This window comes from Rattus norvegicus, chromosome 10, assembly GCF_021556685.1.
Source record: "Rattus norvegicus strain SHRSP/BbbUtx chromosome 10, alternate assembly SHRSP_T2T, whole genome shotgun sequence".
Classification (NCBI taxonomy): Eukaryota; Metazoa; Chordata; class Mammalia; order Rodentia; family Muridae; genus Rattus; species Rattus norvegicus.
The window spans coordinates 88,170,022-88,193,299 of record NC_141543.1 but is presented as its reverse complement, the minus strand read 5'-3'; the positions used below and the strand labels follow the sequence as shown (position 1 = coordinate 88,193,299).

General features: G+C 49.4%; 1 protein-coding gene and 1 long non-coding RNA gene across 8 annotated transcripts in view; one reads left to right on the top strand and one right to left on the bottom strand.

The window, feature by feature from the left end:
* Nucleotides 1–13,640, top strand: part of Sp2 (Sp2 transcription factor) — a 29,450-nt gene extending 15,810 nt beyond the window's left edge. For 2 of the 3 annotated variants that reach the window (XM_087572171.1, XM_087572172.1), the window contains 6 exons: nt 3,411–3,487; nt 4,888–5,859; nt 9,214–9,526; nt 10,818–10,992; nt 11,129–11,322; nt 12,388–13,509. In XM_087572171.1, the coding sequence (XP_087428297.1) occupies nt 3,411–3,487; nt 4,888–5,859; nt 9,214–9,526; nt 10,818–10,992; nt 11,129–11,322; nt 12,388–12,488 (1,832 nt within the window). In that variant the 3' untranslated portion in view covers nt 12,489–13,509. 3 annotated transcript variants of the gene reach the window in all.
* LOC102547955 (uncharacterized) lies at nt 945–23,259 on the bottom strand. 5 transcript variants are annotated; one of them, NR_190594.1, is given in 5 exon segments: nt 945–1,209; nt 5,899–6,038; nt 14,193–14,326; nt 22,229–22,492; nt 23,056–23,259. It is a non-coding gene; the product is annotated as an uncharacterized LOC102547955 (long non-coding RNA).
* Nucleotides 23,260–23,278: the final 19 nt, after the last annotated feature.

Sequence of the window (23,278 nt, the reverse complement as noted above, 5' to 3'; positions counted from 1 at the left end):
AAGCTTTGTTAAGTAAACGAATCTTGAGAGCCTCCTAGGAGACCGACTGCCTGCCTTCCTGGCCCTGCCAGCAGCTAACTTGTCCTATGCTTTTATCAGCACAACATGGTCTGAAAATGCTTAGTTTGTTTGTTCTGTTTTACGTGCTAGGTATGTAACCAAGGCCCTTGTACATGCTAGGCAGGGTCCCTCTCACCTGATCTCCCTTGCATCTCAGAAGGATAACATTTGAAAGAAAGTTTAGTCCAACTTTTTACCCCACTTCTCTGTCCCAACTCCAACAGAATATACACCTTGTCTCTGGTTAAACAATTTTAGAGAAAGGGAAACATCACCTCCAGAGGCATGCAAAGGTATCTTTGAGTTAAACAGAAACCTGGCTTCTTGAACATCCACACAGGTGGCATGGTTTTGTTCTTTGGACTTACAGAGTAAGTACCATGGTCAGAAGCTTGAAAGTCTCTCACTGGAAATACCCCTAAGAGTGGGCCCAAGTCTCCAAATATAGCCCAGTGTGGGGAATACTATATGAGGAACGTTATTTTCCTTACCTATAATTGAATTTTTTAGTTTTTCTTAAATAGTTTTTGTTAACTAAACATGCATGCTTTAAATTCCAGCAGTCAGAGGCTAGACTAATGTGATACTCAGTAAGTAAATAATTAAAATAAGATGACAATTACCAGAAGGAAAACATGTCAGTAAAAAGACCCAGGATGCCTGTGGTCCCTGGTCCTGAGCCCAGGCTGACTTGGAGGTACCTTGGCTTATACCCACCACCCTTAGCCCCAAGTAAGATGATCACCCAGCCTTCATTTCCTCTTTCTTGTTCACAAAAATACTATGAGCATTTCAGTGTCAGTTGAAACAAAATGCATGGTGCCTGCTTTTTGCCGATGACTCCATCTAGAACCTTTAAAAGCAACTGGCTGTGCCTACAGGACTGGTTTTTGCAACTGCATACTTTTATTTGCAGCTGTCCCTTCATGGCTACAGTGATTCTGCAGAGATCTGTGTCTGTGATGTCCTAGAATCTACGTGTCCACTTTGCAAGAGCCGTCTGTCCTCTGGTTTCACAGTTGGCAGCCTCTGCAGGATCTCCCTTGCTCTGCAGCATTTCACGGGCTTGGAGCCTGGTGACCACTGAAGGCACTGTGTTGCTTCCTGGCCAGCCTGTCTGTTTCTCTTTACCCTTTATCTTTCAGGGACCTGGGGGGAAAAAAAAACATGAATGGTTATGCTCTCTCCCTGACCTCTGTCCTCACTAGACTCCTGACATGGGCTCAATTCCTGAGCTTTTGTCCCTCGAATCTCCCACACATCCTTCCCTATCTCTCTGTTTCCTGGAATTTGCTTTCCTAATGTCTGAGACACAGCCTGACTTCCCAGTTGCTTTGCCTTAGTGATGTGAGTCTATCATGGCGGTGTCTTTCACCCCGAACTTTTAGACTTCCATTTTTCCTTTGTTTTTGTTTTTGTTTTGGAAATGGGCTCAGTGTGTAACCCTGGCTGGCCCGGAACTCACTATGTAGACCAGGCTGGCTTCAAACTCTGAGAGATCCACTTTCCTCTGCCTCCCATGTGCTGTGCTGAGATTAAAGGCGTGTGCCACCACATCAGCCTCTTGTTTGCCCTTTATCTGTTTAAAATTTTATATGTATGGGATTTTCTTTTCCTGCATGAATGTTTTACACCATTTGTGTATGTGCAGTGTGCACTGGAGGCCAGAAGGGGGCATCGTATCCCTTGGAACTGGAGTCACAGAGGATTGTGATCACCATGTGGGTGCTGGGAATTGAACATGGCTCTTCTAGAAGAATAGCCAGTGCTAACCACTGAACCATCTCTCCAGCTCCCAATCTTGTTTACCTTTTAAATCAAACTTAAGTGCAAGGTAGAATTTCCTTTCTTAGTTTCTCCCTTATTAAAAGCAAGTGGCTGGGCTTGGTGGCACACACCTGTAATCCAGCCCTCGACAGGGTAACGAATGAGTTCCAGGCCAACCTGGGACGTAGTGCAAGACCTCTGTCTCCAAGTAGAAGGAACACTTAAAGACTGTAAGAGGATACAGTGACCCTTAGTTCCCGAGGGAGATCAGCTCCAGGAGCTCTGGAGATACCAGAATCCATGGATGGTTTATCAAGACCTTTATGTAATGGGTAGAGCTCACACATCTCCTGCATGTCTTACATCAACTGCAGGTCATGTAGCACCAACATTTTTTGATGCATGGTTGATTGAATCTGTGGCTACAAACCTGTGGGTATGGAGGTCAACTATCCCAACTGTGGGGAAATGAGGAAATGCAGTAAAATGAGAAAAATTCTGCCAGCTATTACTGTAAATACACAAAAATGAAATTCACTCACTGTTCAACTTTTTTTTAAAAAAGATTTATTTTATGTGAGTACACTTTCTTCAGACACACCAGAAGAGGGCATCAGATCCCATGACAGATAGGTGTGAGCTACCATGTGGTGTCTGGGATTTGAACTCAGGACCTCTGGGAGAGCAGTCAGTGCTCTAACCACTGAGCCATCCCTCCAGCCCTCACTGTTCATTCTTGTGTGTAGTTGTTGGCTGTGTAGTCTGTGACCTACATATCAGTTCGTATCATATCAGTTGTTCTGTGTAAAGGTGTAAATCCACCTAAAGCAGTGCTTCTCACCTTCCTGACGCTGTGACCCTTTAATACAGTCCTCATGTTGTGGGAATCCCTGGACATTAAATTATTTTTGTCTGCCACTCCACAGCCTTTACGTTGCTACTGTCACGAAGTGCAACGTAAATACTTTTGGAGAGAGAGGCTTGCCAAATGGGTCCTGGCCCATAGGTTGAGAACTGCCGACTTAAAGGATTTGCCATCTACTGGTTCCTAGGGGCCCTTGTGTCTGGGTGTGAAGGTTGTGCAGACAGCCTTTAGAATAGGACAGGAGTGTCCTGCTGCTCAGGAATGCTGGCCTAGCCTTTCCTCACTCCCAGACTAGTTTGCTTTTAGCTTCAGCTGGATTGAGCTGGTAGCCTTAGCACAAGACTTGGCTAGAGGCTCTGCCCCAGGAGGAGATTCAGAATCAGAGGGCTACCAGTGTCCACCAGGGGGCACTCTGGACTCACCACAGCCAGTCCTGACACAGGAGTCTCCCAGTTTTCCCAGTCTTAGACACTTGTGGGGACAATGTGAGAAGGCAGGCCTGGCCTGAATGGATGAGTGTAAGCAAAGCAGAAGTCACCCAGACAAACCCCGGGCTGTGATGCTAGATGCTAGAAAGCCCAGGGCCTTGCAGGAAATGCTGTTAACCTGTTGGAAAAGCAGCAACAGAGGCAAAAAAAAAAAAAAAAAAGCTGAGGCAAGGGGCCTTGGTTTCTCTTCAGGTGTTTGTTTTTATATCGCTCCATCTTTCTCCCGACAGATTCACAGATGAGCATGGCCGCCACTGCTGCTGTCAGTCCCAGTGACTACCTGCAGCCTGCTGCCGCTGCTACCCAGGCAAGTGCACAGTGGGCTCTGAGGCAGGGCCAGAGCCTGGGTGGGTTACTGAAGTGGGTTTTCTAGCTCACTCAGACCTGTCCTGCAGACACCCAGGGAGATTTGCTTATTCTCATTTCTGAACTAATCAGGCAAAATGAGCAGTGTTAGACTTGGCCCCTGGTGGCCGGGGCCACGGCTGTTAATAGAGTCTTTGCTGCACATTGATGAGTACCTGAGTTCAAGCCCAAGTACCCATGTCAAAGCTGAGCTGGGCTTGGTAGTACACACCTGTAATCCTAGCACCAGAGAGGCAGACACAGAGCCGCCACTGAGGTGCACTGGCCAACTAGTCTTGCCCAGTCAGTAAGTTTAAGATTCAGTAGGAGACCCTGCCTCAAAAATTAAAGTAAGGGAGATGGAGAGACGCTCAGTGGCTTAAGAGCACTGGCTGCTTTTCCAGAGGACCGGGTTTGATATGGCAACTCAGACTCCATTATCAAGTGATCTGATGCCCTCTCTGGCCTCTGAGAGCATCAAGTACAAGTACTTGAGTGATACATAGACACACACGTAGGCAAAACACCCAAATACATAAATAAACAATTTCGCAAACAGGGTAGAGTCATAGAGTAAGAATTTAACCTTAGGGACTGGAGAGATGGCTCAGTGGTTAAGAGCACTGAGTGCTCCTCCAAAGGTCCTGAGTTCAAATCCCAGCAACCACATGGTGGCTCACAACCATCTGTAATGAGATCTAATGCTCTCTTCTGGTGTGTCTGAAGATAGCTACAGTGTACTTATATATAATAAATTACAAAAAGAAAAAAAAGGAAAAAAAAGAATGACTCAATAAACTGGGAGATTTAAAAAAAAAGAAAGAAGGGGCTGGGGATTTAGCTCAGTGGTAGAGCGCTTGCCTAGGAAGCACAAGGCCCTAGGTTCGGTCCCCAGCTCCGGAAAAAAAGACCAAAAAAAAAAAAAAAAAAAGAAAGAAAAAGAAAAAAAGAATTTAACCTTAGGCTCTGGCCTCCACACACACTGACTCAGATATACCTATGTCCTTCACACACATACGTGGATTCAACACACTCCAGAACACAACCAGAAACCCCTTACGAGAGCGAGTTCATATGCTCTCCCTCCCTGTGCTGAGTTGGTAGACATCTGATGCCTGGGTGTGTACCTATCCCTGCCAACACTGGGCCAGCAAGGCCTGTGGGAGAACAGCCTATGCTGTTGGTCTGTCATGTCCAGGGCTACTGCGTGCGTGCGTGTGTGTGTGTGTGTGTGTGTGCATGCGTGTTAGTTTGCCACAGGGGTGGGGAAGAACTCATAGGGTTGGGGAGCTGCTGAGAAGAGAGGATGACAAATCTAGCTAGTGGACTCATCTCACTCCTTACTTCTGCTGATTTTTGCAGGACTCCCAGCCGTCTCCCTTGGCTCTGCTTGCTGCAACATGTAGCAAAATTGGCCCCCCAGCTGTTGAAGCTGCAGTGACACCTCCTGCTCCCCCACAACCTACCCCAAGGAAACTGGTCCCTATCAAACCCGCCCCTCTCCCTCTCAGTCCCTGCAAGAATAGCTTTAGCATCTTGTCATCTAAAGGAAATATACTTCAGATTCAGGGCTCCCAGCTGAGCGCCTCCTACCCTGGAGGGCAGTTTGTGTTTGCGATCCAGAACCCCACTCTGATCAACAAAGGGAGCCGATCAAATGCAAGTATCCAGTACCAAGTCCCTCAGATTCAAGGGAACAGTTCCCAGACCATCCAGGTGCAGCCCAATCTCACCAACCAGATCCAGATCATCCCAGGCACCAACCAAGCCATCATCACCCCGTCAACATCCGGTCATAAGCCTGTCCCCATCAAGCCAGCTCCTGTCCAGAAATCAAATACGACCACCACCCCTGTGCAGAGCGGGGCCAACGTGGTGAAACTGACAGGTGGGGGTGGCAACATGACGCTCACCCTGCCACTCAACAACCTGGTGAACACCAGCGATATTGGGGCCCCTGCTCAGCTCCTCACTGAGAGCCCCCCGACCCCACTGTCTAAGACTAACAAAAAAGCTAGGAAGAAGAGCCTTCCTGTGTCACAGCCCTCAGTAGCTGTGGCTGAACAGGTGGAGACGGTACTGATCGAGACCACAGCAGAGAACATCATCCAGGCAGGAAACAACCTGCTGATCGTCCAGAGCCCTGGTGGGGGCCAGCCCGCTGTGGTCCAGCAAGTCCAGGTGGTGCCACCCAAGGCCGAGCAGCAACAGGTGGTCCAGATCCCCCAGCAGGCACTGCGGGTGGTGCAGGCTGCCTCTGCCACCCTCCCCACCGTTCCCCAGAAGCCCTCCCAGAACTTTCAGATCCAGACAACTGAACCAACACCAACCCAGGTACCACAGCCCCTCTCCCTTCCCTCCCTCTCTGCTCACCCCTTTGGCTTGCTTTTGAAACAGAGGCAGATCAGCAGCAGATCTGATGGGAAGCTGGAGTCACCATCATTTGGGGTGGCAGGAAATGGCTTCTGCCCTGAGATCTCTTCAGGTCTTAGGCCAAGTAGACATAGTTCCCTCTGTAGAAAGCAGATGGAACAGGGAAAACTGGTCTGTTTTTTCTTTCCTTATGGAGTAGCTCTGGGGCCATAACAGGCTAGATATGTATACTTTCATAATAAAGTATTTTTATTGTAAGATTACATATAACGGCAAGAGTGAGAATTTGAGCCAGAACCATAGAATTTGGTGTAAAGTAAGAAAGTTCAGGAGGAAAAAAATGCTGGCCACTGCTAATGACAAGAAAAATAACAGGTGCAGCCAGACCTTTTTCCTTTTTTGAGACAGGGTCTCCCTGTGTCCCAGGTAGGCCTTTACCTCACTGCACAGCCAAAGCTGGCTTCAAACTTGGAATCCTCCTGCTGCAGCCTCAGTGCTGGGATTACAAGTGAGCTCTATCCTTGCTTCTCTCCACCTCTGCTTCTCCCTGAGAGATGGTTTCTTGTGCTTCATTCATTGTGTGTGCACGTGGGCATGTGAGTATGCGTTTTCCCCTTCAGTCTAGACTCCTCCTGAAGGAGAAAACAAACTTGTTTTCCCGACCCTGTCATTCCACTCAACATGATGACCTCTGGTTTCTTGGAGTACGTTCACAGCTGCTTCTACTTCTGCAGCTGTCAAGGCAGCTGGCCATTCTGCCAGCTGTTCAACTCTTGTCTTTTTAGCTGCCAAGTGACCGCCACCTTGCTGCTTTGTAGTCTGCCCTGCCAGCTGTGCGCAGCTGCTCCTGTCACTTTACAATGTCTGCTGCCCCTTCCTTCCTTCCTTCCTTCCTTCCTTCCTTCCTTCCTTCCTTCCAGCCAGGCCGGCCTCAGACTCAGAGATCTGACTGCCTCTGCCTCCTGAGGGCTGGGATTAAAAGCTTGCACCACCATGCCCAGTTGCTGCTCCTTTCTGTTACCAGCTCAGCCCACTGTAAAGCAGACAGGAACAGACAGAGCCTAAGGTTGCTCAAGGCAGACAGGGCAGTAAAGGAGACTCCAGCACCGTGGGAGTCAAACTCCGTTCCCCAGTGTCTCTGGATCCCATTACAGATGGTTGTGAGCCAACAGATTGTTGGTGCTGGGAAATGATCGTGAGAAGGAGTGCTCAAATGAACATTTAAAAGTTGACCCAGGGACTGGAAAGATGGCTCAGCGGTTAAGAGCACCGACTGCGGGGCTGGGGATTTAGCTCAGTGGTAGAGCGCTTACCTAGGAAGCGCAAGGCCCTGGGTTCGGTCCCCAGCTCCGAAAAAAAGAACCAAAAAAAAAAAAAAAAAAAAAAAGCACCGACTGCTCTTTCCAGAGGTCCTGAGTTCAATTCCCAGCAACCACATGGTGGCTCACAACCATCTGTAATGAGATCTGATGCCCTCTTCTGGTGTGTCTGAAGATAGCAACAGTGTACTCATATACATAAAATAAATATTAAAAATATTTTTTAAAAAAAGTTGAGTTAGGTGCAGTGGTGCACACCTGTAGCCATATTCAGAAGGCTGAGGCAGGACTGACATGTGTGTTACCAGGCCCAGTGATTTTAGCAGACTTGAGCAATGTTCATCATGGGGCTGGAGAGCTGGGTCATGGTTCAGAAACTGGCTGCTTTTTCCAGAGGCTCCAAGTTTGATTCCCAGCACTCACATGTTGGTTGTCAACCAGCTGTAACTCCACTCCCAGAGGACTCAGCGTCCTCTTGTGGTCTCCATCTGCACACATGTGATAACAGACATGTAGACAACACATCCACACAGCATGGTAATAAAAATCAAGCAGTGCCTAGCACCCAGCACCCACCCAAGGAGAGCGACCCCCCACCTGACTCAGGCTGTCAGAGCTTAGCAAAAGGGAAGACAGAAACGGACAGGTCCTCTCCTCCCGCCCCCCACCCCCACCCCCCGGTTAGTGAGCCTGTTTACTACCTCAGAAAGAATGAGTACATGGCAACATGCTACAGATTGGGGAAGATATGAGGCCTCTGTATGTATTGAGGGATGGCAGGTTTATATGTTGTCACTTAACTAAAAGCAGTCTTCAGTAACCAGGAATTAAAAATATCCCCAATTAAAATCACAGTTTTACAAAGGATTTTTTTTTCCTGGATCATTTAAGCATAAACTGCCACCATGGTCGTCCTCCCACTTCCAAGTGCTTTAATTCTCCCACACAAGCACAGTCCCTGTACACATCGCATCCATCAAGCCTGAAACTCACTAGTGAAATGCTGGTGTCCAATGGGGAGGCACCACTCAGGTTTCCTGCATGCTTTGCTTAGTAATTCCAGCACTGCCCATGGGCTCTGTCCACCTCATGTGCAGTAGTCACACGTCTCTGGTCAATCTCTCTTTCAGGAATAGTTCCTCACACCCCCACCACCATGAAGCTGGAGTTTAACCCAGGGCTTCGAGGATCGGCACTTTTTACCTTGACAGTCATGGCCTTGCTGCTTTCGAAGGCCACAGGCAGTTGTTTCACAAAATGTCCTTGAGTTTATGTGACATTCCCATGAGCGTGCTCACAGAAGGGTGTGCGCTGTGCCAAAGCAGTTCAAGAGTTCTGTTTGTCCTATTGTTGGTGACAGTTACAGTGGCAGAGCCTGACAAAGGAGAGAAGCAATGATCCTCTATATCTAATTATGAACTTGTTTTTCTTTCTTTTTTTTTTTTTCCGGAGCTGGGGACCGAACCCAGGGCCTCTCTACCACTGAGCTAAATTCCTAACCCCTTCTTTTTTTTTAAGATTTATTTTTATATATGAGAGTACACTGTAGCTGTCTTCAGACACACCAGAAGAGAGCAGTGGATCCCATTACAGATGGTTGTGAGCCGCCATTGTTGGTGCTGGGAAATGTGGAACCTCTGGAAGAGCAGCCATTACTCTTAGCCACTGGTCCACCTCTGCAGCCCCCTCCTTTTAAAAGATAATTTTGCTTTGTGGTTAAGCTGGCCTCCATGTGACCGTAGCCCATGCTGGTGTTGTGCTTTTTTACTAGTCTTCCGATTTTGAGATTTAGCAGTTAATATTTTTCCATGCTAAGCAGAGTAAAGGTTGGGTTACAGGTCAGTGACCACTCATGCCAGTTTAGTGTAGGGCATCATTGGCCTTGTCAAGCATCAGTAGTGCATAAATATGTTCTTGGGCTTGATGAGATGACAGAGGTGTCCCAGCCCTCCCTTGGACAAGGTCATGCTGCCAACTCTTTTCTCTGGCCCCTCAGGTTTATATCCGTACACCTTCTGGTGAGGTACAGACGGTCCTTGTCCAGGACAGCCCCCCAGCAACAGCTGCAACCACGTCAACCGTCTCCTGTAGCAGCCCGGCGCTCCGAGCTCCCCATCTGAGTGGCTCCAGCAAAAAGCATTCGGCTGCAATTCTCCGAAAAGAGCGACCCCTGCCAAAGATTGCACCTGCTGGGAGCATCATCAGCCTGAACGCTGCACAGCTGGCAGCAGCTGCTCAGGCCATGCAGACCATCAACATCAATGGTGTCCAAGTCCAGGGTGTGCCTGTCACCATCACCAACACTGGCGGTGAGAGAGAGTCCTGAAGCCAGGAGGGCCCTGCAGCCGGGCTTTGCACTCAGCCTATGGGAATCCCAGCCAGGCCCCTGGGATCTCCAGTGTCAGCCATGAGGATGCTGGCCATCCGAGATGATGCCTGGTGTTTGCCTGGTCCCCTCCTGCCTCAGGGCACATCTGTGTGTATTGTCTTCACAGTTGGTCCTTACTGTGAGATAGCAAGTCACATGACCACATGATAACTGCAGATGCTGAATATGATGGAGAAAACAGATGTGTTCAATAATATACAAACTCAGTTTATTTGGCTGGTTACTTGCCCAGCTCAGGTGACTAAGGACCATGCCTTGTAAAGGAAGTCAGGCTTTTCGGGGGCAAGGGATGTGTGTTTTGAGACAAGGTTTCTCTGTAGTCCTGGCTGTCTGGAACTCACTATAGATCAGAACAGCATCTGCCTCCTGAGCGCTGTGATTAAAGGCCTGTGCCAGTACGGTCCACTCAGGACAGCTGAAGGAGGGCGGTTGCTGTTGAGCGTGGGAGGCAGGGAAAGCTGTCCCAGGCAGCAGGACAGCTTGTACTGCACAAGAGCTGATGATCTGTGCTGTGAGTGCAGCCCTGAGAAGAAGAGGGAGGGGCCTGGGAGATGATGGCTCAGTGCTTAGCTGTGTTTAATTCCCAGCACCCATGGTGGCTCCCAACAGTCTCTAGCTAGTCCCACAGGATCTAATGCCCTTTTCTGGTATGTAGACATACATACAGACAAAACATCCATATGCATAAATATATAAGTAAATCTTAGAGTTAAGAGGAGAGAGGGCGACTGAAGCCGCCTGGCAAAGCAGGCTGCATTCTGCACCTGGGAGCCGCTCAGCTTCCCGGGTAGCAAGAGATCATGGCCTTCCCCATCCCTAGTGAACTTCTAGCAGTTTATGTATTTGGTTTGTCCACTTTTAGGAGACACAGAGAGAGAGGACAAAGAAGCCTAGAGTGATTTCTCCAAAGCCCATGAACAAAACTTCTTAGGCAAGTTTGCCTCTAGCGGAGTAGAATCTCAGGGAAGCCTCTGGCCCTCACTGCCCTCCAGTGTATTAGGCCCCATGATTCTTCAGAGAGAGAGAGAGAGAGAGAGGAAGAAGAAGAGGAGGAGGAGAGGAGAGAGAGAGAGAGAGAGAGAGAGAGAGAGAGAGAGAGGAAGAAGAAGAGGAGGAGGAGAGGAGAGGAGAGGAGAGGAGAGAGAGAGAGAGAGAGAGAGAAGGGCTAGCCTGGGCTTCCTTTCCTGAACATGCCCTTCTTTTTCCCACAGGACAGCAACAGCTGACAGTGCAGAATGTTTCTGGAAACAACCTGACCATCAGTGGGCTGAGCCCCACCCAGATCCAGCTGCAGATGGAGCAGGCCCTGGCCGGAGAGGCCCAGCCTGGGGAGAAACGGCGGCGCATGGCCTGCACATGTCCCAACTGCAAGGACGGGGAGAAGAGGTAATATGCTCGACCCAAGCCAAACCCACACCCGCTCCACAGTTCACTCAGTGGGACAGGTCTTGACCTGACCTCCCATGGCTTCTCTCCCTTCCCTCTTCCCCTTCATTCCCCTACTCTAAACCCAACCCCTCAGGTCTGGGGAGCAGGGCAAGAAGAAGCATGTGTGTCACATCCCGGACTGTGGAAAGACTTTCCGGAAGACGTCCTTGCTTCGGGCCCATGTCCGCCTGCACACTGGCGAGCGACCCTTTGTCTGCAACTGGTTCTTCTGTGGAAAGAGGTTCACACGGAGTGACGAACTCCAGCGGCATGCTCGCACACACACAGGTCAGTTCCCCCATGCCCCGTCTGGCACCCTTGCTCGTTTGGGAGCTTCTACACTGTCCACACTACCCAACCCCGAAACAGAACCCCCAAGCAGTGAAGTGCGCCCGGTGCCGTGCTAGCATTTTCCGGTAGGTTAGTCCCAGTAAGGCCTTGGGGGTTACCTCGTGACATCCACTTTGCTGAGGCTTGGGCAAGTGGCTAGTGGTGATGCGCCAGTTTGGCTTAGGACTTGAGGTCCTTCTGGCTCAGCCTCTCTACGGCACGGTAAACTAAGCCCCCAAGCTTGCCTCCCCTCTTGGCCTGCCCCTCTTTGCTTTGGAGAGGGGGCAATAATAAGATTTAGCTAAGTGCTCCGGGCTGCCCTGGCAGCAGTCCTGCCTCAGACTTCCAGCTGTTGGGATTACAGTGTGAATCACCACACCCAGCTTCTTTTAAAGCATTTTGCCCTGTAGCCTAGGTTCACCTTAACTCATGGCACTTCTCCTATCTCCTAAATGCTGAGATTACAGGCCTGCTCCAACATGCCTGGCCTACTGAAACCTGCCTCGATGGCACCCTAAGTTTGCTATGAAGGTTGCTGTCACTATTACGTGCTCTAATGCACACTACAGAAAGTGCCACACCATAGAAGACCACTCTATAGAAGGTGCCTTAAAGTTGTCCTGGGCATGCCCAGTGGTCCACAGGGCTCACCTTGCTGAGCAGACACAGGGTGGGTCACTGTGGTCCAGTCAGTGGGTGCTCAGGACTGAGATGTCTTCCTGCAAGAGGAAGGTGTTGATCAAGGTTTAAAGTCCACCGGACAGTCTAGAATGGAGCAGGTACACAGACTCAAGGACAGCAGCCTGGGCAAGGACCGAGGAACAGGCTGGAGCGAGGTAGATTGGGTAGGGTAGATGGGGCAGAGAGGTGTGGCCAGTAGACAGCAGGAGGGGCTGTTAGCAGAGTGTGGAGACAAGGCTGAGGTGGGTTCCCAGGGGCTCTCACGGTCTGGGGCTTTTCCTTTCTCAGCCTGGGGCAGGGACGCTGCATCTCTCTTTGGTAACAGTTACTTCTTCTTCTCAGGGGACAAGCGCTTTGAGTGTGCCCAATGTCAGAAGCGCTTCATGAGGAGTGACCACCTCACCAAGCATTACAAGACCCACCTAGGCACGAAGGGCTTGTAAGGCCAACTGAGGCAGGAGGCCCTGAAGATGGAAACCATCCCCCCATCTGATTGGCCCTGGGTCCGTGATGGACAGGTGCCACAATTGCCCTGGGCAGCCCTCACCCCACTCCTGTTCTGTGGCTGTGTCCCCACAGGGAGGGACTCTATTCCTGTGTTCTTCTCCTTCCAAAGGCTCTGCCCTTCTTACCATGAGCTCCTGGCCTACCCAGGCTATGGACACAGGCCATGCCCAATGAGACGTTCTAAACCAGGACGCGTGGGGACCCTTATTTCCAAAGGAAAAACATACATTTCACTCCGTCGAGGAGCAAAGTGAGCCCCCTATCCCCACCCCACCCCACCCCCCTCCTCAACACTGCCGAGTCCCATTGTGCCATGCCCCCCTCCCCCCCACTGTGCCTCCTTGTCCCCCTCAATTAACTCCTCCCGGGCTGCTAGGGACACCCCGGGGCCCTGTACCCGGCCTCCCACTGACACCCACCTCTGTGGAGGTGGGAGGCTGCCTCCACTCCACTGCCCAGCCCCGCCACGGCTCTCCTCCAGACATTCCAACTTCCTATGAAAGGTCAGATGCCGAGGACCCCACCCCTCTTTTCTACGGAGAACGTTGCCTTATACTCAACTTCAGATGATGAACACTGTGTACGTGTGCTTTAAAGACATTTTATTTCATTGCTCCTTCCCTCTTTGCTAGTCGCCTCCCCGCCTGCGTTCAGCTTAGGGATGGGGGCAATGCTGAGCATAGGAGGTCTCTCTCTCTCTCTCTCTGTCTCTCTCTCTCTGGTATTTTTTTCTCACTTTAACAATTCTTTTCTAAATTACACATTTCAACTCAAATCTGGACTCACATGAAAACACCTCCCATCCTGACCCCGTCCACGCCTTCATCACCCTACCTGCCCAAGCTCCATTGTGTACAGTGTATATTGTATAATAGACGATTGTGTCTACGACATGTTTTAAAAAACATATTGCTTGTTATTTTTGAGGCTTTTAAATTAAACAGAAATCCAACTTTATTTTTTGTTGTAACTGCTTGAGGATGTTTTATTAATTAAGTGAAGGTTTGTTATCCTTTATTAACGATGTATTTTGTTGGTCAGTACTGGGCTGACAAAGGGTTTCTTGCTAATAAATTTAGTTGCCCGAGGCAAAGTCTGCGTTTGGCAGTTGGGCTTCCTTTGTCTGTTATGTCAGAGGTCTTACAGAAGGAGCTGCTGAGGAGGGAGCGGTGGACTCAATTTACCCTCTTGGTCCTGGTCCCAAAGGAGCCCAGCTCTCAGAGCACCTCTGGGGACTTCCAGAGCCCAGAGACTAATGCAGTCTCTGCTCTCCTGAGCTGGCCGACTATTGTACCTCCCGCCCCAGCCCTGAGGAAAGCACTTGCTTCACAGTCAGAAGCCAGAGTCAAGAGCCTTGGCCCACAAGGTTGGGTTTGCAGAAAACACTGTTCCCACAGAGTGGGAGTGGGAGGTCTTGGACCGGATAGACAGGCTCCTCAGGGTTTGAGTAGGGTTGCAGAGCGGAAGTTGTGTTGAGGACCCTTTCATTCTGGCAGAACTACAGAGAAGTCAGGGATTGTGGTTTATTCAGATTTAAAACTCAAGTGTGCAAGCCTGGGCGGTCTGAGAAGCAGCAGCCAGGCTGGAGGAAGAGGCCAGTCTGCCTCAGACATGTAGGAAACTGGACTCTTTCTACTTACCCTCAGAGCAGCCAGGACCGCAGCTCCTGAGCGCTGAGGCTTCTGCGCTGCCATCCTGTCACCAGGCCTCACACTCTATCCTTGTCACCAGCACTGCCAACAGCTCTTCCCCAGAGCCAGTCAGCCCCACGTTGCTGAAAAATAAAACAGACACAGGCCTCAGATGGATCCAGGCTCTCTGCCCTCCATCACTTCAGCAGCAGCAGAGGGCAACCTTTCTGCCCAATCTCAAGCCCTGTGGGCAACATTAGACTAACAGCTGATCACCCTGGCACAGAAGCCTCATCAGCCCACCAGCCTGCATCTCAGTGTGGCCTTGGCACTGGGAAAGCCTTGCTGGGGCATATTGATCAGTTGACCTTTTTTTCTGCCTCAGGCACAAGGCTTACTCTTCCCTGGGGGCTGACCCCAAGTTCTCCATGTTATGCTGAGCTGACTCCTTTGCTTTTGTAAACAAAATGGTGTCAGTCCTCAGCTATGTGGAAGCAAGCTGGCGTGTGGGAGTTCCCTTCTCAGGGAGCCATGCAGCCATTGCTAGCTATGGGATGCTACCTGTCTCTCACAGGATGCCTCAGTGTTTTGTTCACGATTTATTATTTTAGATTATGTTTAGGGGTGTGTGTGTGTGTGTGTGTGTGTGTGTGCGTGCGTGCACATGGGTGTAGGTGTCCTCAGGCCGGCGTTGAATACCCTAGAGCTGGAGGTAGAGAGCTGCGAGCCTGTGGACTGAACCCAGGTCCTCAGGAAGAACAGCATGAGCTCTAAACCACTGGGCCATCTCTCCAGCCCCTGGATGCCTGCATTTTACAAGGAGAACAGGTTTCATCTTGCAATGATGAGGTCAAGTAGTAGGAAGACTTTCACTTGGGAAGATGGCTTAGTGGGTAAAGTGTTCGTTGGGCAGGCCTGAGAACCTGAGTTCAATCCCGCGCCAAAAGTCAAGCCTGGTGATGTGTGTGTTATCCCAGTCCTGGGATGCAGACACAGGCAGACCCCTGGGACTGACTAATCAGCCAGCCTACCCCAATCTCCAAGTCGGGTCCAAATGAGAGAGAAGCTGCCTCAAAAACCAAGGAGGACATCTCCTAAATAAAAACATTTATGTTGACCCCTGGCTTGTATACTTTTTGCAACTGTGTAAGCACACAAGCACACACAAGCACGCACATACACACATACACACACACACGCACGCACACACACACACACACACACACACACACACACACACACACACACACACCAGATACTTGCTGGGGCCCTTGATTACAGGCTAGGTACAAGCCATACCTACAAGTTTAAGGGGACCCCTACAACTCATGGTGGCTCCTCTGCCTGGTTCCTTTCTTAGGTCATCTGTCCCAAAGCTCCCACTCCCATCCTTGCCTCTCGACACTGCAGCTCGTTAGCCCAAGCACCAGGACCACTTCCTAGAGAAGGGGTAGCAAAGACCCACTTCCTGAAGGCAAACTCAAGCAATGTACTATTTTGTTCTGTTTCCTTTTGATTGGAGACAGTTTCACTGTATAGAGCTCATGGGTCCTGAACTTAAGATCCCCCATGGGGCTGGGGATTTAGCTCAGTGGTAGAGTGCTTACCTAGGAAGCGCAAGGCCCTGGGTTCGGTCCCCAGCTCCGAAAAAAAGAACCAAAAAAAAAAAAAAAAAGATCCCCCACCACCTCAGACATTTGCTACCATATAAAGTCTTCTGTTTTGCTTTTAAATAAGCATTTTGTCTGCATGCACAAATCTGTACCACATGCGTGCAGTGCCCACAAAGGCCAGAAGAGGGCACTGGATCCCCCTGGAACTGGAGTTCCAAGTAGGTGCTGGGAACTAAACCCTGGTCCAGTGCAAGAGCAGCCAGTGCTTTCCGCTGTCGAGCCATTTCTTCCCCCAACCCCCTTTTTAATTGGAAAACCTTTTTTTTTTTTTGGTTCTTTTTTTTTTGAGCTGGTGACCGAACCCAGGGCCTTGCACTTCCTAGGCAAGCGCTCTACCACTGAGCTAAATCCCCAACCCCTAATTGGCAAACCTTTTAAACTACCCTGTCTGTCTTTTTAGTGCCTTTGTGTATTAGTTACTACTGTGGCTGCAACAAAGGACCTGAGCTTAAGGAAGGATCTGTTTTGGCTCAGGGTTTGAGGGAACAGAGTTATCAGGATAGGGAGCTGGTACCGGTCACACTGAGCTTCTAGTCAGGAAGCAGAGAGAGACAAACACCAGTGCTCAGATGGTCTTCTTCAGATACACCTCTCCAGGAACTCTGCCTGATTCTAAAGTTAGCCAAGTTAGCAAGATTAACCATCACCTCTGATCAACTTGACACTCAAACGCATCACTCTATAACATCCTACCTCTATTATATGAAGGCGTCTAAGCCATCTCTAAAAAGTCTCCAAAGTTTTAACAGTTCTAACATCAAAAGTCTATGTTGCCTCCATTGAAACTCAGGAAGTCTCTTAACTGTGAGGCGCTGTGAGATAGAAAATGAGCCATATATTTCCAACATAAAAGGTAAACTCCCTCATTCCAAAAGGGAGGCCTGAGGGAAGCACAGGGAACAATCAAACCGAAGTAAGAGTGACATCCAACACAGAACACCCGAAGCTTGCTAGGCAGCGGTGGTGGCACACACCTTTAATCCCAGCACTCAGGAGGCAGAGGCAGGTGGATCTCTGAGTTCAAGACCAGCCTGGTCTACAGATCAAGTTCCAGGACAGCCAGGGCTACACAGAGAAACCCTGCCTTGGAGGTTGGGGGAGAGAGAAACAAAAGGAGGAGGACAAGGAAGAAGAAAAGACAAGGAAGAGAAAGGAAAAAACCCCGCAGATCCACACTCAGCATCTGGGACTCTTGGTAACATCATCTAGGCTCCAACTCTGCTGCCTAAATCACACAAAGCCTCTCTTTTGGGCCTGGCTCCACTTCACGCCTGCAGCTTTCCTCATTCAATGTCTCATAGTCCTAGGATCTCCAGCATCCCAGGGTCTCCACTGTAACTTAGGCCTCACCTCCACATCGTCATGCAATGGCCTCTCGGAGCCTCCTTGTAGGGAGCCAACCCTACCACACAGTGCCTGCTTTGAGGAGCTGTCAGGAACACTGGTGCAAGTCTCCTTGACCTTGGAACTCTTGCATTTTGCATGTCTGCAAAGCCACACAGCAGTGCTGCTAACTATGCTCTTGCCCTCACTGCCACAGCTGCCGCTGGCCTCTGTGCATGTTGGTGGTCTGGGGAAACCCTTCCCAAGCAGCAAACTCACTTCAAGCTTTCTCCTTTCAAATGAATGTGCATTTCCTAACTTGGAACCTTTGGTGGTCAGGCTTGTGCCCTCAGCGAACCTGTCCTATGGCAGAGTGAGGTTTCTCTAGTTAATTTAACAGTTTGTCTGAGTTACTGTTTTATTCCTGTGAAGAGAAACCATGACCAAGGCAGCTCATAGAAAAGAAAACATTTAACCGGGGGCTTGCTTACGCTTTTAGAGGGTTAGTCCTTGATCATCATAGCAGGAAGCCGACAGGAATGGTATTGGGGTAGTAGCCGAGTTTTACATCCTGATCTTCACACAACGGGTAGAGGGAGAGGGACACTGGGCCTGGTATGGGCTTTTGAATCCCACCCCCAGTAGCACACCTCTCCCAACAAGGCCACACCTCCTAATCCTTCCCAAACAGTTCCACTAACTGGGACCCAAGCCTTCAAGCATATGACCATTTTCATTCAATCCACCACACAGTTAATCCAGTTTATGTAGCAGCTGCTTTTCCCTCTCTCTGCATCTGCCCTGTCCACAATTTATTCACCTCCCCCGTTTTCTTCAACAAACTGAACATTTTCCACATACTTCTGACTAAGAGCAAGATGTTTTGCTGTCTTAAAACATGGCCTTTAAATTCAGTTCCACTTAAATTTTCAAGGTATGGGCAGAAAGCGGCCGATTTCACTTATTTATTTACATATTTATTCATTTTACTATAATGGAATGTGAATGGTCTCTAGCAGGCAGATTTTATTATTTGTTCATTTATTTATTTTGCTGTGCTGTGATGTGAGTGGTCTCTGAACAAGAGGCTCCTTGTCTCTGCAGATACCCATAAACAGGGTTAGCAGTCTGCCTACTGGCGTTCAGTCTTCCATTCTCTACAGAGCACGCTAAGGTTCTCCTTAGCCTCCTGCTCGCTTACATGATGGAAACGGGTACTGGTCATCAATGTGCACACTTGTCCCCAACTTTCTCTGAAGCCTCACATTCTATGACCTGCCGACACTCAGTTTCAAGCCACATGCTTGCAATCCCAGAACTTAGGAAGTAGAGGAATGAAGGCCAGGAATGAAAGGCTAGCCTTGGCTACACAGAAGTCAAGGCTAGTCTGCGTGAGACCCTGTCTAAATCTATAAAATAAATAAATAACCTGGTAGTGGTGGCACACACCTTTAATCCCAGAACTCAGAAGGCAGAGACAGGCAGATCTCTGTGAGTTCCAGGTTAGCCTGGTCTACGGCCTGAATTCCAGGGCAGCCAGGGCTCCACAGAGAAATCCTGCCTCAAAAAAAAAAAAAAAAAAAAAAAGTAAAATAAAATAAAAAACAAACAAACAGAAAGAAAGAAACAAGAGTCTCTCCTGGACCAGGAATGTAACTCAGTTGGTAGAGTATTTACCCAAAACTCACAGGTTCAATCGTGCCACCGTGAAATAACGAAAAACAAACTTAGTCTCTTCCTAATTTCCAGGACCTAGAAGAGCTAACTAAGGACAGGCACAAGGTGACCTCTCCTTAGTGTTGAAGGCTTCAGGGTCAAAGGGCTCCATCTACCTTCCCTTAAACAGCATCTTTGAGGTGCTCACAGCAATGCACACTCCAGGGTCTTATCAGGCATCTTATACACTGTCGCACAGACAGACAGTTGCCTCATCATCGCAGGAGCCCTCAGGACATCGGCCCCAAGCCTATAAGCTACTGATGACTGGGAGGTCACAGTAAGGGACCACCTAGGCGCTCTAAGAGATGGAAGGAAAATGAGCTAGGGGCCGGCATCTCCCTCTGCCCTGCAGAGCTCAGACAGATACCACCGGATTAACATCCCTCAGAACGCCAGGCGAAAGGCTCAATGGCAGAGGCTTCTGCACACCGTCCTTAGAAAAACTCCTCCTGCCCAAGGTCTGGCTTCCAGACCAGTCTGTCGCACCATTACCACAACAGTGGGAATCCCTTTAGTTCCCTGGACCACAACGCAGTTTACAGATGGAGTGCAGCTAGGTCTGGGTCCCTTACTCCACCTCAGAGAAGCTCCTAGGCTCGTGGACATTACCAGCCACATTGAATGAACACCACAGACTGAGTCTGAGGGAGCTATCGAGCTGTATCAGGAAAGGCTTAACCACAAAGCCCCACAGGGACGGCACTGACAAGGTCTGGCCTTCGCACGTACCACCCAAGCAAGTCCCCAAACTAGGGCCTCCGACAAGCTACTGGGAGGGAGCCGGGAGAGCAGCCACCTACTGGTAGGAAGTCAACCTTCATTCACCCTTCCATGGGACTTGTCCCTCTAAGCTTAATTCATCAAGGCCGAGACTTCCTGGATCTTTAGAGGCCTAGCTGATGAAGTCATTTTTTTCCCAAAACTTCTCCAACTGATAAGCAGCAGCACTCACACAGCCTAAAGTCCTGGCGAGCTGATCCTTCTCAGTATTTATACATTAGCCACTGCCCCCGCCCCTCACTCCCTTGTCATCCACTTGGTCGCCAGAGTCTGGAGGCAGAGGCAGGTGGATCTCTGTGAGTTTGAGGCCAGTCTGGTCCATAAAGTGGGCTGCACAGAGAAACCCTATCTTAAAAAGCCAAAAATAGATAGATAGATAGACAGACAGACAGACAGACAGACATATAGGTGTGCTGGGCATGGTGGTACATGATTATAATCTCAGTACTAAGGAGGTAGAGGCAGAAGGATGTCTGTAAGTTTATTGTCAGCCTGATGTACACAGCAAGTTCCAGAAAAGACAGAGGAGCTATACAATGATAAATGGTCTGTGTTTTTTTTTTTTTTTTTTTTTTTTAAAAAAAAAGAAAGAAAAAGAAAAGAAAACCTTAGAGGCACATGGTCAGGACACAGCCCCTGAACCCTCAACTCTGCTTCATCCTGAGAAAGCAGTGAAGTTCTCTGTGCGATGCCATTTTCCAAGACACTGCTTATTGAGTTAGGCCTGTCTCAAGAAAACAAAACTAATACAAAGTCGGAGGGTGGCAAATACAGTGCCAGTTCCAAAAACAACGAAAGGGGGCATCTCCAGGACTTTGTCCTGCCTCTGGTTGTGCACCCCAGCTTTGCAGTTTAGACACCAAATCCCACTTAGCAGAAAAGCAAAACACAAGCCTACTTGTTAACTCCCAGATGAAAGGAAAAGACAGGAAAGGAGTCAACAGCAAACTTCCCTAGACTGTTGCCAAGGAAGAGAGGCTGCTGGAATCCAGCTCTTGTTCCTTTCCCATCGGGTTTGGCTTGGTTTCTATGGAGCCTGGTGGAATCCAGATCCTGGTGCATGGGATGCAAGCGCTCTGCCACTGGGCTACACCCCCAGCCCTTTCTTAATAAAGCCTCTCTTAGGAGACAAATTCTTGCTCAGCTGCCCGGGCTGACCTCAAACTCATAATCCTCCTGCTTCAGCCTCTTAGATAGCAGGCTAGCAGGCACATTCCACCACATCTGCCCCTCCCCCCAACCAAGGTCTTTTTTTTTTTTTTTTAAAGATTTATTATACGTAAGTACACTGTAGCTGTCTTCAGACACACGAGAAGAGGGCATCAGATCCCTTTACAGATGGTTGTGAGCCACCATGTGGTTGCTGGGAATTGAACTCAGGACCTCTGGAAGAGCAGTCAGTGCTCTTAACCACTGAGCCAGATCTCCAGCCCCCAACCAAGGTCTTAAACAAAAACACCACAAACCTAGACTACTAGCCACACAATGTCATAATATATACAATTAGAAACATTGCGTCTAAAAAATGGGCCGTTACCTTCAGAGGTGGGACTTGTGTTCCCCAAGGAGTGGCAGGTTGCTGCTTGAGTATCTCACCTGCTTCTCACTGCCTGGCTTCAGCAGCATCTCATGGTTCCAAGGTGCATGGTCCCAGATGCACCTGCCGTTACTGGCCACCTTCCCTCTTCCTGAACACCTGTTCCACTGCCCCTCTGGTAAATACCCTTTAAGACAGTTCTAGGATGAACTGTCAGCTCCCAGGACGAATGAAGCCTTTCTGCACTGATTGTCCCACTTTGGTTTGGGTTTTCCTTTGTCTAACAGGAATATGCTAACCACCCGCTATCCTCTCTGACTCATAGACCTGCCACTGTGGACAGGAACCATGCTACGGCCTTCACTTTGGTACTATAAGACCTGGCTCAATGCCTGGCCTAAAGGCAGTCTCTGGTAAACGTTTATTGAATGGATAGACTATGTAAGTACACATCCCATGGTTATTTTTTTCCCCTTTTAAGGCAGCGCTCACTGTGCAGGTGGTCTTAATCTCATGATCCTTTCCCTCTGTCTCCCAAGGGCCGGAGCCACAGGTGTGTGGCGCCACATACAGCTCATGCTCTTGTTTTTGAAGTCTTAGTACCTATGAAGCCCTAGCTCCAAGGTAAGAGGAAGCAGGAACAAAAAAAAAGGAGTGAACCTTATAAAGGATGCTAATGACTACTTTAGTCAACTGCAAGAGCCAGACAACTCTCCCCATCGTGATAATGGAAGGAAACGACGATGGCACCAAAAATTCCCACCAGTGAAGAACTCACAGATTCATCAGATTCATATAATTCCCCCCCCCCCTCTCTCTCTCTGAGACAGGATCTTAGGAGTCTAGGCTAGCCAAGGCTGGCCTTAAATGAAGTGCTGGGATGACAGGCATGCACCACTTTGCCCAGCAAGCTTTGTCTTGTTTCTGTGTAGCAGGTTCCATTGGCTCAAGCTGTAAACACAGGATGATCACTCCCACTGCAGACACCTAGGTAGGGCAAGAAGGTCTCTTACCTGGCACAGTGCTAGGTGCCTGTCTACATGGCTCTTGTGGCTCCCACTCCAGATGCTGGTAGACACCAAGGCTATATAGAGCCATTTCCACCACAGGCTGCTCCAGCCGGATCAAAGCCAGCATGAGCACTGTCAGGGTTTCCTACTTCTCTCTCAGCCGTACATCCACAGCCTGAAGTCAGTTTGCCGGCACCGCACCTGTCCCTGGTATTCTGGATTGGCTACTGCTGTCTCTCATTGACTAAGAATTATGCCTCCCACTACCTAGAAAGGAAAAAAAATAAAATAAAAACAACAAAAACATTAAGAAGTAAATAACCGGGGTTGGGGATTTAGCTCAGTGGTAGAGCGCTTGCCTAACAAATGCAAGGCCCTGGGTTGGGTCCCCAGCTCCGAAAAAAAAAAAAAAGAAAAAGAAAAAAGAAAAGTAAATAACCAAGTTAAAAGAGGCTTGGGAAAGGGACATCTGTTAGAGTGGTGGCTAGTATTCGCACCATCGCCCAGAAAAAGGATGCTCTGTGGCCAGTCCAACCCTTAGGAAAGGGTTCCAAGGTCTAAGGGAAAACCAATCTGCTCTGGGATAGCCTGATTCCAATTTCCACCCTTCTCACTTCAGTGTCTCCTCCTGACCCCAGAGCACTTCCCCAGCCCCCAGAGTATCAGCCCACCACCACAACCCTCAGCACCTGTGGTCTGCAAGGCAGTTTCAGCCTCTCCTTACTCCCCTCAAGCCACAATCTTCTCCCTCAGTCTCTCCCTCTGTGTCCCCATCACCTTTGCTTCAGAGTCTGGCCCCAACACCATGTTTGCTTCCCCAGTCTTCGAACCTCCGCTGCCAGAAGGTGATTCCTGCCCATCTTCAGTAGCCCACCACAAGCCCGCCACTTTATGCAGACCCCTTCCTCTCCAGCCCCGGGCCTTCGCCCCGCCCCCGCCTTGGCTGCGGTCCCCTATACCTTTAACAAACCTCCACGTGCTTGTTAACGGCGGTGACAGCATTTCCTTGTCTCTCTGCTCCCGCCCCTGGAGGCGCTGCTCATTGGCTGCTGG